Source organism: Hyperoodon ampullatus (assembly GCF_949752795.1).
Source record: "Hyperoodon ampullatus genome assembly, chromosome: 15".
Lineage (NCBI taxonomy): Eukaryota > Metazoa > Chordata > Mammalia > Artiodactyla > Ziphiidae > Hyperoodon > Hyperoodon ampullatus.
Window position 1 is genome coordinate 38,087,563 of NC_136928.1, and position 20,337 is coordinate 38,107,899.

At 36.1% G+C, this 20,337-nt stretch overlaps 1 protein-coding gene across 2 annotated transcripts in view; it reads right to left on the bottom strand.

Annotated features, from left to right (window-relative positions):
* Positions 1–611: 611 nt before the first annotated feature.
* Positions 612–20,337, bottom strand: part of PAPOLG (poly(A) polymerase gamma) — a gene marked incomplete at both ends in the record, with an annotated part of 31,691 nt that continues 11,965 nt past the window's right edge. Inside the window, 16 exons of one of the 2 annotated variants that reach the window (XM_079720839.1) lie at positions 612–710; positions 2,537–2,593; positions 2,778–2,843; positions 4,039–4,259; positions 4,340–4,428; positions 4,842–5,014; positions 5,267–5,388; positions 7,287–7,396; positions 7,825–7,944; positions 11,052–11,105; positions 11,723–11,807; positions 12,151–12,271; positions 13,063–13,135; positions 13,756–13,894; positions 17,048–17,137; positions 19,845–19,956. In XM_079720839.1, the coding sequence (XP_079576965.1) occupies positions 612–710; positions 2,537–2,593; positions 2,778–2,843; positions 4,039–4,259; positions 4,340–4,428; positions 4,842–5,014; positions 5,267–5,388; positions 7,287–7,396; positions 7,825–7,944; positions 11,052–11,105; positions 11,723–11,807; positions 12,151–12,271; positions 13,063–13,135; positions 13,756–13,894; positions 17,048–17,137; positions 19,845–19,956 (1,731 nt within the window). Of the gene's footprint in view, positions 711–2,536; positions 2,594–2,777; positions 2,844–4,038; positions 4,260–4,339; positions 4,429–4,841; positions 5,018–5,266; positions 5,389–7,286; positions 7,397–7,824; positions 7,945–11,051; positions 11,106–11,722; positions 11,808–12,150; positions 12,272–13,062; positions 13,136–13,755; positions 13,895–17,047; positions 17,138–19,844; positions 19,957–20,337 lie in introns of both variants that reach the window. The other variant, XM_079720838.1, reaches the window with a different exon arrangement.

The window sequence follows — 20,337 nt, forward strand, 5'->3', positions numbered from 1 at the left end:
AATAAAAATTTAAATATTCCGTGTGCCAATCTGAGAAAAAATAATTTAAATCAACAGAACAGACAATAAGTACATCTACACAAATGAGGAAAGCAGAGAAGATACCTCACATTCATTTATCTCAGGTTTCACAAAGTGGCTTCAATGCTAAAGTAAATGTGTTAACATTTGGAAAATTACTTTTTTTGTTTTTTGTTTTCAACTTTTTTAGTTCTATACAATGATTACAACATAAGACTTAAAAAAAAGAAGGGGGCGGTGTTCAGGACTTGTTTTATCAGTGTCCAGAGAGCCAAGCACTGGTTCCCACAACAGAGAAACAAGCATCGAAAGTTAAGGCAGTAAAACCTCCAACGCAAAGCCATAATATTGTAGATGATAATTTGATAGCAGGTGATCCTCAGAGAACTGTATGTAGCAATCAATGAGAGAATGCTACAGCATCTGCAGGTCAAAGTGTAAGAGTTCAAAAAACCACTTCAAGGTTGTTAGGCCGATGACTGTAACTTTCACCTTATTTTATGTATGACAGCCACCTCTATCTTAAAAAGAGTGGCTGCATCTATGCCACTAAATGATTGCATATTCACTTAAGTAAGGAGGCACTGCTTTTACCGATTTAGGGTCAGTCGAATGGAATTTTTGATGACACGGATGTTATTTGCTGGAACTGGAGATGATGTATCTGGTAGTTCTTTACTGGGCGGTCTCTGTTAGAAAGAAATACAAAGTAGGAAAAACAAATACACATTATAAAGGTCCAACGAGTAAATCAGTCACAAAACTCTGAGTTTTTTTCCACATGCTTTAAGTTCCTAAACACTCAAGTATGTGTTGAATATTTTTTCCCTATATTCAAATCCCCTTGTTTGGGGGACTTATTATTATTATTATTATTTTTAAACAGGTGAAAAGCAGAGGGATAGGGAAAGGGTAGAAGTGGGAGGACTGTATGAATAGGAAAGAGGACTTTGTTTAATCAATTGCCACTTCTAGACTGAGAAATGCATAGAGAACAAAGTCCTCCTCAGACTCAGGCAATGTTAAAGAGAAATAGCTGAAGAGCATGGTCACTAAACAGGAAATTCTTGGGGTGCAAGGTGAAAAAATGAGTGTGTGATACAGAGGAAAACTTGATATCCAGTTATATCCTTCAATTAGTTTCTGTAATACATTCATGCAGAAGAATAACCCAATTTGTGAGATAATTAAGTTTTTAAGAAAACCAACTTCGTAGTCAGGGTAGGTAACTTCAGTGATAGTAAAATTCAGGGACATCTATATGAGGGCTTTTGAAGACACTAAAGATTATTATATAATGAAGGCAAAGTCTAAGACTGAGAAACAAAGACAGAAGCCTAAAATACAGATAGTTAGTTGTCTGACAGAAACAGCATATCAGCTTCTTGTCAAGAGATGACTGCAAGAATTAATTCTCCTTGCATGTTACCTTGGCTAAACGAATTATATCATACGCACATCCATTCAAAAAAAAAAGACATGAAAAATTTCAGACGTGCATAGAAGTAGAGAATAGGAAGGACAATGAAGACTTAAATGCCACAATGACGACTTAGATGCCACAATGAAGACTCAGACATTATTAAAATTTTGCCACATTTGTTTGGTTTATGCTCCTTACCCATTATACTTGAAATCTTTTAAAGCAAAACCCAGACATGTCATTTCACACTTTCATACTTTTAATATCCATCTTAAATTTTTTTTCCATTACCATACATAATTATACACCTCTACTTTTTGTAACCCACTCTTATGTTAAAAGAAATTTTACAAATTCTACAACTAATAGAAAGTATGAGGACATTTTCTATTTTGCTTTAGAATTGCCAATACATCCTGGGGAACCTGGCAGGGTGACAGCTGACTGTGATGAGAACCACTTTATTATTTAATGGGGGTGAAAAGTAAGCCATTTTGTTTCCTGTAACCTCTCAAAGAAGGGCTTCTTCTGATTTACACAAGGCCGCTTTTTTTGAGCACTTATAATATTATTAGCTTAAATGGTAATCCTTTGAAAATAAATTTTTAAATTGAGATTTAGGGGTTCTTTAGCTCATGTTTTAAAGGTACTTACTCTGTATACCAGTACATTTGGTTCCTCCAAAATATTAGTAACTATGGTCCCCAACCATCAAACCTAAATTTTGTCAGTAAGCAGTGGTGTACAACAAAAGACTATCAAGTGTTGGTAGGAAATTATTGTGCTGAGCACTAAACTGCTTCTTTAAAAATAAATAAAAACAAAGGTTGAACATAACCTGCATAAATCGTGAAGTCTTAAACGACTCCCTCTTTTCTAGACTTTTGAGGTACATACATTTAGGATCATACACTTTGTTTGCTATTTCCAACCCAACTTCCAACTGTACTGCTGGTCTTTGAGGACAGGGACAAAATCTTACTACTCTTTTCCTGACCCCGTGCTAGGCTCTTCTTAGTGAGCTTTTTGTACCTGCAGATTACCTATGAATTTTTACCTGTGTATTTTATTACAAATAAGACTATCTATTACCTTTTTGCGTGATGTATCAATAGTTGGAATAGGCATACATTCTCCTCCAATGGCATCCTAAAAACAGAATTACATACAAGTGAAAACTTTCTTTCCTATATGCAAATGCTTATTTCTACATGAAATAAAACATAACCAAGAGTTGACAGATATAATCTGATCTACTTTTGAATATAGTACTTTTCCTGATACATGGCTCTTTAAAAGTAAATATTTTGAAGCACACTATTGATATACTTACCATTGATTTTCTTTTTCTGTCTTCAGCAGCACGTGACTCCTTAAACGTTGATTCAAGTCGAATAAACTAAAATATAAACATTAAAATGAGTTGCTATTATTACCTATAAAAACCACATAAATCTATATAAACTGAGAAACTAATTAGTGACCAGGCTAACATCAAAACTATTACAGGGGCTTCCCTGGTGGCACAGTGTTTGGGAATCTGCCTGCCCATGCAGGGGACACGGGTTCGAGCCCTGGTCTGGGAAGATCCCACATGCCGCAGAGCAATTGGGCCCGTGAGCCACAACTACTGAGCCTGCGCGTCTGGAGCCTGTGCTCCACAGCAAGAGAGGCCTGCGCACAGCGATGAAGAGTGGCCCCCGCTCGCCTCAACTAGAGAAAGCCCTCAAACAGAAACGAAGACCCAACACAGCCAAAAAACAAAAACTAAAACTAAAACTAAAAACCTATTACGAACATGGTTTGATGAGGGAAGAGAATTTAAATTAGACTGAATTCAATTGTCACCCTTAATTTCTAAAGTTTTATCTTTTTGTTTAATCTATCCAGATGATAATGAATAAAAGTTTTACCACCACCTACTGGAAGCAGAGGAGATCAACATTATAACACAATAAATATGATTATTTAGTTACCAATAATGCCTTTATGTAAGTCAAGGAGAAACGAAGATCAATCATTCAAATTTTTAGACACATTAGTAATTTGAAATTTTTTAAAATTAATTAATTAATTAATTTTTTATTTTTGGCTGCATTGGGTCTTCGTTGCTGCACGCGGGCTTTTCTCTACTTGCGGCGAGTGGGGGCTACTCTTCTTTGTGGTGGGCAGGCTTATTGCTGTGGCTTCTCGTTGCACAGCATGGGCTCTAGGTGCACGGGCTTCAGTAGTTGTAGCACACGGGCTCAGTAGTTGTGGCTCGCAGACTCTAGAGCGCAGGCTCAGTAGTTGTGGCCCATGGGTTTAGATGCTCTGCAGCATGTGGGATCTTACCGGACCAGGGCTCGAACCCATGTCCCCTGCATTGGCAGGTGGATTCTTAACCACTTCACCACCGGGGAAGCCCAGTAATTTAAATTTAAGATGAACAATTAGTATTATCCTATTAGGGTTTAGGTAAATACTCTTTTTAAACAGTCAAATCCTAATGGAACACTAAGATAACTATGAAGAATTTGAGTTTCTTCAGCACTATTTTAAGTTTACTTTGAAAAAAATCAACTACTGAATCACCACTGAAGTTGTAATTTTACCTTTTCTATGTCTTTCAGCCTCTTAGAAGACCCATCTATGGATGGGGAGTGGGATCTTTTGGGGGTAACATTCTTAGTTATATTTGACTTTCCATTTAGATGTGGCTGCCCCTGGGCAGGGTTGTGGGGTGTTGTGATTCTAGGAATGACATTTCGTCCTACTACAGTAGGAATGGTACACACAGCTGGAGGTGATACAGCTTTTACTGCAGAGTCAACTTCTGAAAAGGAAAAAAGAAAGATTTCAGTAATTAAATACAAATGTAGTAGCATCGTTACTAAACAAAGCGTAGATACCTACTTGCACCAATGACGGGAATAGACAACCCTTGAGCTGGCGGGACAGTCAGTGGCTTTTCCACAACTACAGCAGCAGGCTCAGCATTATTCCTGTTAAAAGTGTTAAAATATCATCATTAAATGATTTAAATAGTATGTATTTAAAACACTCTTATTTTAACATTTAAGATAATTTCTTTCAAGTACTCCTAACTTTAACATTTCACTGAAGGAAAAGAAAAGGGTAGGGAAAGGAAGAGGACCCAGGGAGAGAATTAGCAGAAAAAATTAAAGGAAAACCTGCACATTTCTGTGTACTTATCTACTCCCACATACTCATAAACCTATACCATGCCCCATAGGATTACCACAAATTGTCAAATAATTCTAAATAAGAAACTGACTACTAACTGGCAAAATAAAATCTTTTTACAGTTAAAAAAATGTATTTAGCAAAGGTATAGAGAAGTTTACATCATCCTCAAATAAACTGAAGACTGAGAGGAAAATTTTGAAATACAGACCTTTCTGTCTCTGCTGAAGGAGGAATACCAGGCTTGGAAGGCTTGTTTGTAGACACTGGGGAATTAAAAGGTGTTCCATTATCAGTGTCTCTGGAGCTATCCAAACAACTGCTATCCAGAGATGATCTTTTGGATTGAGGTCCACTTGAACTTCGACTGACATCAGAAAGACTTTGCTGAAAGAGGGGAAAGCTTTTAGGATTTCAAAAAGTAAATGAGAAAAATGACTGGTTTCAATTCTGAAGTACATATAAAACAAATTATCTTTGGTGATTAATGAAGGTAAGATTTTAGTCCTAGATTGAATTGTCTGTACTTTCCCTCTTTCTTCTCAATAGGTTTGGGCGTTGTAAAAATGCAAATTTGGTCCCAGGATCATTCGTCTGAGTTCCACTCAGATTGGAGAGTTACGAGCACAAACTCACCTTTTTCTTCTTCTGAAGAATCTCTGTGGGAAGGTAGTGATGAAGTTGTTTTTTCTTAACATGAGTTGCTTCAATTTTCATTCCCTCCTTTAGCATGTTTATATTGTTTGCCTGTCTGTACACTGTAACAGAGTCAGTATGTTAAAATGGGGAACTTCCTTCTGAACCAAGGGCTCTGTTTTCTTTTTCTGAAATACATACCTTTAATATCTCCACATCACTACACAAACACACATTCCTCTTACAGAACAAATACTTCCAAAACATTTTCACAATGTCACAATCCTATTCAAGTACTGACTAGTTTTCTCATGTCCAACTTCTAAGACTTCCCCATAATCAAATCTAACAACATAAATGTATGGAAAAAAGGCTTTTTCCAAATCGTGTTTTTTGCTATTTTCCCCAAAGGCAATGTCTTCTCATAATTATTTGCCCGAGTCTGAGCTAATCCTAATACCAAATATCCAAGATGCAATTCAAGCTCTCCTCCTCCATGAAGCTTCTTTTACTACACCAATCACAGAAGGTTAGACATGAGAAACCATCTAAAAGTACATCCTTATTATACAGGTGGGTAAATGAGGCTCAACAGCCTTGAATGCCTTGCCAAAACTGGAATACACGTAGCCCTAGGTCCCCAGTCTAGTGCTTTTCACTCCTTATAAGAAAATCAGTTTTATTAACTACCATATAAATTATTTAATGTATGTTAATTGTGAATACCAAATTAGATTATAAGCTTACTCAAGACAGGGATGGGAGGTTTCTTTGCACAGTAACTACTGTGAAATGTAAATTATTTAATCTCTTGGGGCCTCAGTATCTCTATCTGAAGAAGAACATTTTATAAATCTATAATAAACAGAACTTCCCAACCCCCTCCTTTTGGAAAGATGAGTCCAAATTAGAATGGAAAAATTTATATCTATGTTTTCATTCCAGATTGCTTATAAAAGAATCACCAGGAGTGCTTGTTCAGTGTGCAGACTCCTGGCTCCACTCCCAAAGCATGTGATTCAGTGGTTCTAGGTGATGCACAGGAACCTGGATTTTCATGATAAATGTGAGTGCTAATTCAAAAGAATTTAGAAAACTCAGATGAGCTAACCAAGAATATTAATAGTATGAATGTACACTATTCTAGATTATTAAGACAACTCCAAATTTATAACAGATATATTAAGGTATTTCAGGGAGATATTCTTAGGGAGCTAGATGTGAAAGACCCTTTTTCACTGATTCTGAAACACATTCAGCAAGCCTGTACTGAATGATATTTCATGTAAAAAAAGTAAAAAGCAAGTCGTCTTTATGACTGTGATTACAAACACTGACTGTGCACACTAAGAATCACCTATAGAGTTTCTTTAGTCTTCTTTTTGTTTTAAAACAGTTAATACATTTACATGGTACAAAACTCAAAGGGGGGATTTCCCTGGTGGTTGAGCAGTTAAGACTCCACACTCCCAATGCAGGGGGCCTGGGTTCGATCCCTGGTCAGGGAACTAGATCCCACATGCATGCTGCAACTAAGATCCCACGTGCTGCAACTAAGACCTGGCGCAGCCAAATAAATTAAATAAGTATTTAAAACAACATCGACAACAACAACAAAAACTCAAAAGGGTTCAAGAGTATACAGTGAAGTTGCCTCACTCTTGTCCACTAGACACACCTGGTTCCTTGACCTAAAAGCAACCAGTTCTGCCAGTTTCTTTTTAAAAAAAACTATATATCCTTCCAGAGATAGTCTTATGTATTTTTAAGCAAACATACATATATTCTTTCTTTACACTGGTCTGCAACCCCCCACCCCCCGCCCACCAACAGGTCTTGGAAGTCGCTTCATCATGCCTTTACTTTTTTAATAGCAGAATTTATTTTCATGATATAGATGTTCCATCTTCATTTAACCAATTGCAGAACTTTAAAAACTATAGCCAGCCAGATCCTAGGCAGGTGATACTGCGTTACTGCCAAGGTTGAGCACCACAGCTCCATGATGACAAAGTCTTACCTGTATCAGTAAATGACTGTATATCATATGTCAAGTCTATATTAACACTTTCTGCATTTTCTACTCTCCGAAAAATTATTCCAAGGAACCACATTGATACGTAATTGTTGCTATAAAATAAAATTTAAGAATTTCCATTAATTTTTACAATTTTACAGATGCTATTTGGTAATTAAAACTTGGTCTATAGAAGCATAAATACAGATGTCAATGGTTTGGCCAAATTCTTAAAACTGACACCAAGAACACTGTTAAGTTATCCTGTGTTATTGTAAAAGAGGATTAAATGCTTCAAAAATGACTTACTAAATATATATTTAAAGATGCTCCAAATATTGTGATGGAGTTTTTTGTTGGGGTCTGTGGGCTACCAACATAGCATGTACTTAGTTTTAATGCATGACAACTCGTGCTCAAGTATACAATGTATTATCCTCCATCAATGCCTGTTAAATAGCATCTCACAACTGGTCTTAAACCATGCATATTTCGGATACCATTATTTTAAAAATATGATATTAAAAAATAATTAACTTACTCCTTATGATGTTCCTTATTTCCTGGGAATGATTGGGGATTTACATGGGCAAGAGTAATAAATTCATTCCGTTCCAAATTTCCAACAAGTACACGTATTTTAGATTCTACTAATCCAACCCTAAAATAAAACAACAAGATTTTTCCATATTAAATGTGGAAGCTGCATCCAAGTAAACCAAACAGCATATTAGCTATGATGCTTTACAGGGTTCATTAAAAAAATTCAGTCCAATATTTTAGGGACTCTGTTTAAAATACCATTCAAGTAAATGAGAAGTTACTTAGTGAATTTCTGTTTCCTCCCCTTTCTTTTTCAAGAAGAACTGATCTATTTAATGTATTCCTGATCTAAAATACCCTGCCTTTTAAGACCATAAAATAGTCATGATTGGAGCATGAACAAAAACTGTTCGTTAACCTGGTTCTAAATCTTTTTCTACTTTCAAATCTTATGCCTAAACCCTAAGGCTAACATATATTTAAATAATGTTAACAAAAAGAGCTAATAACTAGCACTTAATTCATGAAATAAACATGCTCTGATCTTTACAAAATTGATACTAAATATTAAATTTTAAAAAGAATTCACTAAAGTCAGATCAGATACTACTAAAATATAGGAAGTTTCATCAGGGACTTCCCTGGTGGCACAGTGGTTAAGAACCTGCCTGCCAATGCAGGGGACATTGGTTCGATCCCTGGTCTGGGAAGATCCCACATGCCGTGGAGCAACTAAGCCCATGCACCACAATTACTGAGCCTGTGCTCCAGAGCCCGCAAGCCACAACTACTGAGCCCGTGTGCGGCAACTACTGAAGGAAGTGCGCCTACAGCCTGTGCTCTGCAACAAAAGAAGCCACCACAATGAGAAGCCCGCGCACCGCATTGAAGAGTAGCCCCCACTCGCCACAACTAGAGAAAGCCCGTGCACAGCAGTGAAGACCCAACGCAGCCAAAAATAAATAAAAAATAAAATAAATTTATTTAAAAAAAAAACTTCATCAGATACCTGCAACTTTACTTTCTACCTCACTTAAATGTGACTACTGTCACTTATTTTAACTTATTAATGAGTTTATGAATTACAAAGAATAACTACAAGAACATTTTCACATTTTCAAACGCTTGAAAAAGCTTACACATTATAATTATGGGTTCTTCAACAGCAGATATACAAAACACTGAGTTACTCCCTCTGTGTTATCTAAATGAGATGTTGGCAAACTTTTTCAGTAAAGGGCCAGAGTAAACATCTTAGGCTTTGTGGGCCATACGTTTCTGTCACAACTATTCAACTCTGCCATGCAGCAGGAAAGCAGCCATAGACAATACATAAATGAATGAGTGTGACTGACTGTGTTCCAATAAAACTTTATTTATAAAAATAAGTAGCAGACTGGATTTGCACTATACCATAGTTTTCTGACCCCTAATCTAGACAAATAAAATAATGTTTTAGTGAAAGGATTCTTTTCAGGGTCTCTTTTAATTTTTTTTCTTGTTTGTTTTTTCATTCATTCATTCATTCATTCATTCATTCATTCATTCATTCATTTTGGCCAACCAGGGATTTGAACCTGTGCCCTCAGCAGTGAAAACGCGAAGTCCTAACCACTGGATCACCAGGGAATTCCCAAGGTCTCTTTAATTGTCAATGAAATAAGCATTAAACCCTTGAAGCAAAAACAGGACGGTAACATGTCTTCCTTTCCCAAAAATCAGACCTGAGGAAAGCACAACCATCTTTGGTGATCTAACAGTTTCTGCCTGATGGAGCTAGTGAAGTCAATACACTGGAGGCAGAAGGAATTAGTTCAGATGCGCTAGAAAGAATGTACTAGTCCTTGACCAAAAATATCTCCTATCTGTTGACAGAAGCTTAAGATTCTGAAACCTTTCATGCCACCATCTCCTAAATTAAAAGAATATATGGGCTCATACAACTCAGTATCAAAAAAAAACCCAAACAAACCAATCAAAAAATGGGCAGAAGACCTGAACAGACGTTTTTCAAAAGAAGACATACAGATGGCTAACAGGCATATGAAAAGATGCTTCAAGTCACTAATCATCAGGGAAATGCAAATCAAAACAACAATGAGATGTCACCTCATACCTATCAGAATGGCTGTCATCAAAAAGTATACAAATAACAAATGTTGGGGACGATGTGGAAAAAAGGGAACCCTTGTGCACTGTTGGGGGGAATGTAAATGGGCACAGCCACTATGGAAAACAGTATGGAGGTTCCTTAAAAAACTAAAAACAGAACTACCATATGATCCAGTAATTCCGCCCCTGGGTATATATCTGGAAAAAATGAAAACACTAATTCAAAAAGATATGCGCACCCCAATGTTCATAGTGCATTGTTTATAATAGCCAAGACATGGAAGCAACTGAAGTGCCCATCAACAGGTGAATGGATAAAGTTGTGGTGTATGTGCAAAATGGAATACTACTTAGCCGTAAAAAGAATGAAATTCTGACATTTGCAGCAATGTGGATGGACCTGGAGAATACCATGCTTAGTGAAATAAGTCAGACAGAGAAAGACAAATACTGTATTATATTATATCACTTATATGTGGAATCTGAAAAATAATACAAATGAATGTATATGCAAAACAGAAACAAACCCACAGATACAGAAAACAAACAAGTGGTTACCAAAGGGGAGAGGGAAAAGAGGAGGGACGAATTAGGAGTATGGGATTAACAGATTTAACTATGTATAAAATAGATAAGCAACAAGGATATGTTGTACAGCACAGGGAATTAAAGCCATTATCTTGTAACAACTTTTAATGGGGTATAATCTGCAAAAATAATGAATCATTATGCTGTATACCTGAAATTAATATAATACTGTAAATCAACTATACTTCAAAATACATATATGTATATATATAGTCTAGGTGTGTGTGTGTGTGGTAATAGGCTAGGTATCAGAATCATTCAAACTGCCTCACAATTTTGCTTAAATCTGACTCTGAGAAGTGACAAAAGGCAAAAATCTGTACATATATTCTTATCTCATGTCACTTCCAATTCTGAAACATTAATTTGATGGTATTTCTTAAACACTGATGCTTCATGGTCAAGTACAACAGTCATCAAGAAGATTTAATAATTTTGAAAATAGAGAAAGTGTTTTAGAAATGATAAAGCACCATATAAATATGTTATCATCACACAGTAGGTAGAGAATTTGAAACGTCTTACCACTCTAGATGATTTTCTTCTGTTGATGCACTGGCAGTCAATACTATATAGTGTCTGTGAAGAATTTTCAGCAATAATCAGGGGGAAAAAAGCCAAGAGAAACATTGTTAGGGTCTGACTTTCCATTATTACTTTTTCTTTCTCCCTCCCAATGAACAAAACAGCTAATACAGGCACACATTTATGAAAATTAAAACATGCTCTGATTTTCACAAAATTAATTCTAGACCTTGTAATTAAAAACAACTCATTAAACCCCAAACCCCACAAATACTGGGTTAGACACTACTAGAATATAGAGACTTTCTCATCACCTAGGGTTTCTGCTAACTTATTCTTTTTTTTTTTTTTTTTTTTTTTTTTTTTTTTGCGGTACGCGGACCCTCTCACTGTTGTGGCCTCTCCCATTGCGGAGCACAGGCTCTGCGGCCATGGCTCACGGGTCCAGCCGCTCCGCGGCATGTGGGATCCTCCCAGACCGGGGCATAAACCCGTGTCCCCTGCATCGGCAGGCGGACTCTCAACCACTTGCGCCACCAGGGAAGCCTTCTGCTAACCTATCCTTTACCTCACTTAAAATATAAGTGACGTCACCTACAGTGTATTAACTTTATAAGTTTAACATTCTTCTTCCTTAAACACACACACACACAATACAAAATTTCAAATACCTATACTTTTGGAAAAAATTTGGCGGCTCAAGGAGTTTGGACCAATCTGATTTCCCTTGAAGAATTTCATCTGTAACTGCGAGACCTAAAGAAAGAGAGACAGACAGTGATTTTGAAAACTGACCATCGTATTATCAGCTCCTGTGTGACCCTACCCCCAAAGTTCTAGCCCCACCAAATCCCTGAGTAAAAAAAAGTATAGATTTATTATGCTCTTTCTTAGAACATAAAAGTCAATTTCAACCAGACCGGGGTGGCTCTATTTTTGGCCTTCATATTATCATATATTTTGTAAAACCAAGTACTTAAAAAATACACATTTGAAAGAACTTTTAGAAATAATAGGCATAACTGCAATAGAGAATAAAACTGTTGTCAATCAAAAACTCGTGGGAACATGTAAAGGGTAATAGGGCTAACAGGTTTACCTTGTTTAAATTCTTCTACCATTACTGTTCGAGTTGATGTGGACACATTATACGTAGAATTCTGTTGTGGGTAGGCAGGGGTGATTATGGGCATGAGATGATACCTATCTGATGGATTTACCTGTGAAATTAGAAGCAGAATAATTGATCTATTCTCCTATTTCAGTTGTCCTCACTTCATTTCCCCAAAAGTCTGAAGAATATGAAATATAAATTTAATACTACATCTCCTCAGTTCTAAGAAGTACATTTCCCCTCCCCAACTTCATTTATTTCTGAAGTCAGATGTGTCTGATAATCAAAGTTAAAGAAAACTCTGCAGAAGTTTATTTCTCCCCCAAAAAGCTGTTAAATGGATGGTGCAGCCTATAAACAGTGGTCTTTTAGAACCAAGGAAACACAATGTAAGTGCAAAAAGCATTATCTGGTCCAATGGTTCTCCATCCTCTTTCTGCACCTATTCAACAGATGACTTCCCCTTGGTTACTCAGAGGAATGAGTACTCACTCTAAAAGCAAATTAAAATGCAAGGTGAGTGAGAGTTATGCTATCTTGGAACCATGAATCTGCTTTAAACTGTACTGCAAAGTACATCTTTTATATACTTCAGTACTTTATTATTAGTAACTAATTACTTGTAAGACAGTTTTTAACAATAGATTATAACATCTTGGTTGATATACCCACTCATCAAGTCTTATATGGGTGATTTTTAATGACATAACATTTGGATCAGAATTGGAGATACAAATCATCTGCACCGAAAAAACACAGTAGAGGGAGGGAAAGGTCTACAGTTACACAGAAGGAAGATGAACAGGAACAAGAGGAATTATCCTTAACTAGATTGCACTTTACAGAATCATCCTATTCCTAAAAGGTTTTAATGAAATGCCGTAATAAGTCACATACCCGAGGATCCCAAACTGGCAAATTCAAATTGCTTTCTTCCGGTTGCTTTAGCAGCACAGGATTTGGCCATTCCCTAACGTGAAATAAGCAAATAAACTCACATAAGACCTCATTTCAGGAACTATATGAAATGTTAAAATCATTAGAGGCTGCTCCAACTTTCACACAGCACATGTTTTGGGTATTTGGTATTGAAAAAAAAAACTGACAAAGGAAGGGAGTATACAAAGGAAAAAGCTGCTTATTTTAAAGCAGTGTTCTCTGAAAGGGCAAATACTACTTTGCCCATTAGCTGTAACTAATTTAAACCTGAATTTTTTCTTTCCTTCTCATTTGCTTTCATGGACTTAACTCTGATAATTTAATACCAGCAACAGCTAACATTTACTGAGAATACTCCTAATAAATTGTGTGCAGCAGCTATAGTTTACATATGAGGAGATCTTAACCTCTATATAGCTAGTAACTGGCAAAAGACTAATCTCATAAGCTAAAGGCCCACACTTACACTCCCCCTAGAAGAAAGCACCATCTGGGGTCCCATCATTGCCTCAATTTTGATGTTTTTAAATTTAACTTAAAAAAGGAATGTAAGACGACAGAAAAGGTGTAAGCATAGCTCTTAAATTTGCAAACAAATTTACATATAGGCAGAGGTTAGTAAGTAGTGAAAATATGCATATGAATACTTACCACTTGGAAAAAACTAAGAAGAACTTATGAACTAAAGTAGAAGCTGCTGCATTTGGATATAATTGGCAAGTTCTTGCAACTAGCATTGCCCAGGAGACACCACCAAGGAATCCCAACATGTTGGAATAAATACCACGTCCTAGAAAATTAATTCAGTTGTTAATTATTGTTAGGACCTACTATCCATGACATTTAAGTGTAAGGAACAGTATAACTTCCCTCCTAAGATTTGCTTCTAACTTTTCCCCCTTATAGAAACATTAAAATCAACAAACAGACCTTCATGTTAGGCTCACATTCTTATCAGTAGACCCTAAGCTGCTCACCCTACCCCCTACTTTGCCCTCCAACACAGACATCTCAGTTCCTTGCCTCAGTTCTGACTGTCCAACTGGGCTCTACTGATACAACATTGGAATTTCCCACCTTTCAATATCTGTGGTTGGGAGAGAAATGAAAGGGAGGAGGAAAGATATTCGGAGGGTCCACAAGTAGGGAAGAAAAACTTCAACAGTACACTAGTTCCCCCTTATCTGTGGAGGAAACATTCCAAGACCTCCAGTGGATGCCTGAAACACGGGATGGTACTGATATTTATGATAAAGTTTAATTTATAAATTAGGCACAGTAAGAAATTAACAATTATAAAAATAGAACAATTATAACAATGTACTATAATAAAAGTTATGTGAATATGGCCTCTTTTTGTCTCAAAATATCTTATTGTACAAATTTAATGCCCTTTCCATCTTAACTGAGTACTTATCACTAACTGTGGTTATAACGTTTTAAAAATTAATTTATTAATTAATTTATTTTTGGCCATGTTGGGTCTTTGGGGCTTTCTCTGGTTGCGGTGAGTGGGGGCTACTCTTCGTTGTGGTGCACAGGCTTCTTTCTCATTGCGGTGGCTTCTCTTGTTGCGGAGCATGGGCTCTAGGCGCGCGGGCTTCAGTAGTTGTGGCACGCAGGCTCAGTAGTTGTGGCACATGGGCTTAGTTGCTCTGCGGCATGTGGGATCTTCCTGGACCAGGGCTCGAACCTGTGTCCCCTGCATTGGCAGGCGGATTCTTGACCACTGCGCCACCAGGGAAGTCCCGTGGCCATAACTTTCGCAGTTTCACAGAGGTGAGACAGCAAAACTAGCACGAATTTCTTTTTCTTCCTTTACAATTTCATGATAGAAGATTCGTTCTTATATAGATCTTAGCAATCTCGACATATTTTTTTTTCCTTAAGTTGATAACTTTCACCTTTTCACTTAAAGGAAGCACTTTACAGGCTTCTCTTTGGCAAATACAAGTTGCCAGCATCACTACTCTTGCACTTTGGGCCCATTAATTAGTTAAATAAGGGTTACTTGAACACAAGTACTGCAATACCATCTCTGTCCCAGGCAGGACAGAGAGAGATTTCATCACACTACTCAGAAGAGCATGCAATTTAAAACTTATGAATTGTTTATTTCTGAAATTTTCCATTTAATATTTTCAGACTGCAGTTGACTGCAGGTAATTGAAACTGCAGAAAGCAAAATGGCAGATAAGGGGGGACTACCCTAATCATGTTCTTGGGCATTTAAAAATTCAACTGTAAAGTTGGGGACTGACTTCAGTATTGTGCAAAAATTTGTATACCTCTCCATAAAGTACAATACACCATTGATATTACTCATTTTCTTGAATGATTGTTTCTTTTTTTTGAATGATTATTTCTTACAGCAATCTATAAAGAAGCATTACCATATTTCATCAAAACTGAGATGTCCTCAGTTATTATATAATATAGATGATTTTATGTCCCATTAAGCAAGATAAAAAAATACAAAATATCATTTCAGTTACGTTAAATGTGAAAAACATGCATCTAATAATTGACAAAACATGGTATTTAATCTATAAGGAAAAACAAATTGTTCATAATACCCCTTTACTGCAGATTACTTTACCCTGACTACACAATATAATTGAGCCCAAGGACAAATTCTACTTGCTTAAGGTCTTTTTAGATGTGTACTGTCCTATATGGTAGCCACATTTGCCTATATATAGTATTTTTTTGGTAACAGCTTCATTGAGCTGTCATTCACATACCATAAGATTCATCGATTAAGTATAAAATTCAACGGTTTTTATTCTATTCACGGAGTTGTGCAATCATTACTTTAATCAACTCTGGAACATTTTCATCACCCCAAAAAGAAAACTTTAACAGTCACACACCTCTTATTCCCCCTAAGTCTTCCCAGACCTAGGCAACCACTAATCCACTTTCTACCTCTATAGATATGCCTACTCTGAACATTTCACATAAATGGAATTATACAATATGCAGACTGGCTTCTTTCACTTAACATAATGGTTTCAATGTTCATCTATGTTGTAACATGTATCAAAATTTCACTCCTTTTAACTGCCATATAATATTCCACATTATGAATATACCACATTTTGTGGTCGTTTCCACTTTGACATTATTAATAATGCTATGAACATCTGTGTAAAAGTTTTTGTGAGGACCTATGTTTTCACTTCTTTTAGATATTATTTAATTTTAAATTTAATTAAAATTAAATAAAATTTAAGTTCAGTTCCTCAGGTGCACATTTCAAGTGCTCAACAGCCATATGCTTACTGTATTGGACAGCACAGATATGAAATACTTCCATCATCACAGAAGGTTTGATTGGAAAGCACTGTTTTAGACCGTAAAACCTGGTGCCAGAAGTGCAGCACGGCTTAAATGTAGTTACAAATAATACAAAATGTGCTATGCCAGCTCAGGGCTGGGTCTTTTATGAACCACATCCTATATATATAAACTAGTACAGTTCAAGGCTTTATTAGAAGAGTGTTGAAAGGTAAAAACAAAAGGTTAAAATTATCACGGTAGGTTCTTCATTTAATACATTTACTGAACGCCTGCTATACACCAGCCTCTCTGCTGGTAATGGGGAGACAGAGATGATATGATGGTCCTGTCCATAGAGAGCCCGAACACAAGTAAGGGTTTTACTCTTCAAGTTCTAACTCATTCTGACTCCCTGGCTGCAACCCAAGATGTAAAGTCAGGGGCTTTTAGTTTTCACCCATGGGAGAAGAAGGTAAAGTCACACATCAGAGCACTGGTAAGCATCACACCTGAAAAAGAAACAGCTTCTCCAAAGCTTACTGCACCTCAATCCCCCAAGGTATCAACAGGTTAAGGAATTCCCATATGTGCTTCTACCATGAGCAACTGAAAATTATAATTTTATAATGCAAACGTAAAATAAAAGACTTGGGATACTTACGTTTTGCCCATAGTTTGACTGCTCTTAGGGTGAGTCTGAAAGTTTCTTTATTTGGCACTAAATGCAAAATTTCATCAGTAACTCTACAGCCTGAAAAACATAAAGCATTCATTTTTCATTATGCAACAAATTCCAGTTAATTCAAATGTCCATCTAACTTTGACTCTCAAATGCTAAAAATATCAAAGATACTAAAATATGAGGTTTAATTTCTTTATGTACTTTAAATTATGTACTTTAAATGTAGCCCTTATATAAGAGAAATCACTTTGCTTATAAAGAATTAAAAAGCACATGAGTTATACAATCCAATATTAACATAAGAGATGAGTCTGAATATCTTTTTAGCTTTTTTCCACCTTTGGCTTTACTGTTAATCAAATGCCTCCAACTTATAAAACTGTTATTGCTTTAATGCAAACCTTATCCACAAATACTGTGACTTACTGTTGCACTCTGGAAATACAGCAAAATGCAATGATTAAGTTAAACAAAATATTTCCATAACAGCTTATGGAAAAACCTGAATGAACTTTTTGGCCAATCCAATATAAACCAGTGGTTCTCAAAGTGTCGTCAGTGGACTCCTGGGAATCTATTAGGTCAAATCCATTTCTATAATATTAATGCTTTCTTTGCCTGTTTCACTGTGTTAACATTTGCACTCATGGTGCCAAACCAGTGGTGGGTAAAACTGCTGGTATCTTAGCAGTGAATCAAAGCCATGGCAACAAACTGAAATAGTAGACAATATTATCTTCACCAAAAATTTGCAGTTAAAAAACAGGAAAGGAACGTGTGTGATGTTTGAACATTTTCAAGGTAAGCTGAACTATCTGTTTTTTTTCAAGGAACACCAGTTTTACTTGAAAGAATGATTGACAAGACAACTACAGTTATTCATACTTGGGTATTTAGCAGACATTTCCTAAAAATGAACAAAGTGAGCCCCTCACTTCTAGGAAAACAAATGACAAAATTTGTTACCAATAATAAAACTTGAAGTTTCAAGTAAAAATTAGAATTTTGGACAACTGGTATCTGCTAGTGTGAGCTTGATAGCTTTCCAAGACTTAGACTTTTCTAATGAGATTGGTGGTGACATTAATGAATGTGATTTTTTAAAAATTATTTTATAATGAAATGTGTGTTAACATTTAGACGAACCAAATAACTTTGTGAGCCAGTATTTTCTAAATGACTAAGGCACGATAGGACAAAATCATGCATGGGTAAAAGATCCATTCAAAGAATAAGACAGACCAATAGATTTTAATGCAAGAGTGCAAAAAGTTAACTTATACAGTTTTAGGTTTGATATTCTAATTAACACTTTAAAAAGATCACTTTTATTCAGCAAAAAAGGGAACAAACTACTGATATATGCTACAAACATGGATAAACCTCACAAACATTATGCTAAGTGAGAGAAGCCAGACACAAAAGACCACATATTACATGACCCCATTTGTATGAAATGGCAAATCTATAGAGATAGAAAGTAGATTAGTGGTTGCCTGGGATTGGAGGTTAGAAAAAGGAATGATTGCAAATGGGTATGAGGGATCGTTTGAGAATGACGAAAATGTTCTAAACATTCACAACTCTGTGAATATACTAAGACTACTGAATTGTACACCTAAAAAGGATGGATTTTATGGTATGCAATTACTCCTCAATAAAGCTGCTGAAAAGAAAAAGGAAATTGGGCTTCCCTGGTGGTGCAGTGGTTAAGAATCCACCTGCCAGTGCTGGGGACACGGGTTCGAGCCCTGGTCCTAGAAGATCCCACATGCGGCGGAGCAACTAAGCCTGTGAGCCACAACTACTGAGCCTGTGCTCTAGAGCCCGTGAGCCACAACTACTGAGCCCGCGTGCCACAACTACTGAAGCCCATGCGCCTAGAGCCCGTGCTCTGCAACAAGAGAAGCCACCGCAATGAGAAGCCCGTGCACTGCAACGAAGAGTAGCCCCCGCTCACCGCAACCAGAGAAAAGCCCGCGTGCAGCAATGAAGACCCAACACAGCAAAAAATAAAATAAATAAAATTTAAAAAGAAAAATAAATAAATAAATAAATAAATAAAAAGAGGCTTCCTCCAGAAAGAAGATTATTTAAAAAAAAAAAAAAAAAAGGAAATTGTCATCAGTCAAGTTTTGGTGTAGTATTAAAGAATACCCACAATTATCTGAAAAGGCTATGAAAATACTCCTTCCTTTTCCAATTACATATCTTTAAGAGGCCAGATTTTCTTCCTATACTTCAATCAAAACAAAATTTTACAAGAGATTGACTGCAAAAGCAGATATGAGAATCTAGTTGTGTTCTATTAAGTCAAATATTAAAGAGTTGCAAAAATGCAAAAAAATAAAAAAGCCACTCACACAAAAATATATTTATATTCACTTATAATGGGTTTACTATTGTTATTTTAAAATGAACTAATAATTAAACACCTTAAAAATTTCTCAGTTTTTATTTCTAATATGATAAATTGATAAATATAACACACATAAACAGAAGATCTTGCCGGGGGTGGTCCTCAAAAAATGTTTAGGGTATAAAAGGGTCCTGAGACCAGTAAGTTTGAGGACCACTGCTATAAACATAAACATTTCAAGTAAATTTGTGTTTTAAGATGCTTAAATGTGATCAGATTACTTGTATAAAGAAAATTACATCATTTTTAACCGAGTTTGTCTAATTCTTAAAAAGTCTATTAATAGTTTTGCAAAAAGATCTCTATTTGTCTAATTGTTTTCAAGCAGGTATCTGAGATTTCTCTTTAGAAGCTTACCATTTAGGCTGCGAATACACCTTATATCAAGGCTTCTCAGTCGAGAGTCGTCTCTTAGATCTAAATTATCTGATATGGTTTGTATTGCCAGTCTTGCAAAGACTAGATCAATCTTTGGAAAGATGAAAAAAAAAAGAAAGAGAGAGAAATATTACTTTTTCTCCTTTTAGTCCATTCTCCCCCCTTCCCACCTCAAAAATGTAAAAAGTTCTAATTATTAGTTTGGGAAGTTCTACCAAAACTTCCAAAGGCCTATGCAGGTAATATCACATTGGAAAATCACTGCAAAGTTTTGGGAGAATAATTTTCAAATTAAGGGAAAGCATTTTAATTTTGCCAATCATTAAAAAAAATCAAAACCTCGTAAGTGAATTTCTAGATAGAGATGGCAGATCCAACACATTTACATTCACTCCCTCTTGAAACCCCACTAAAATACCAGCAAAATTTTATTTTTATTTTTATTTTTTTGCGGTACGCAGGCCTCTCAATG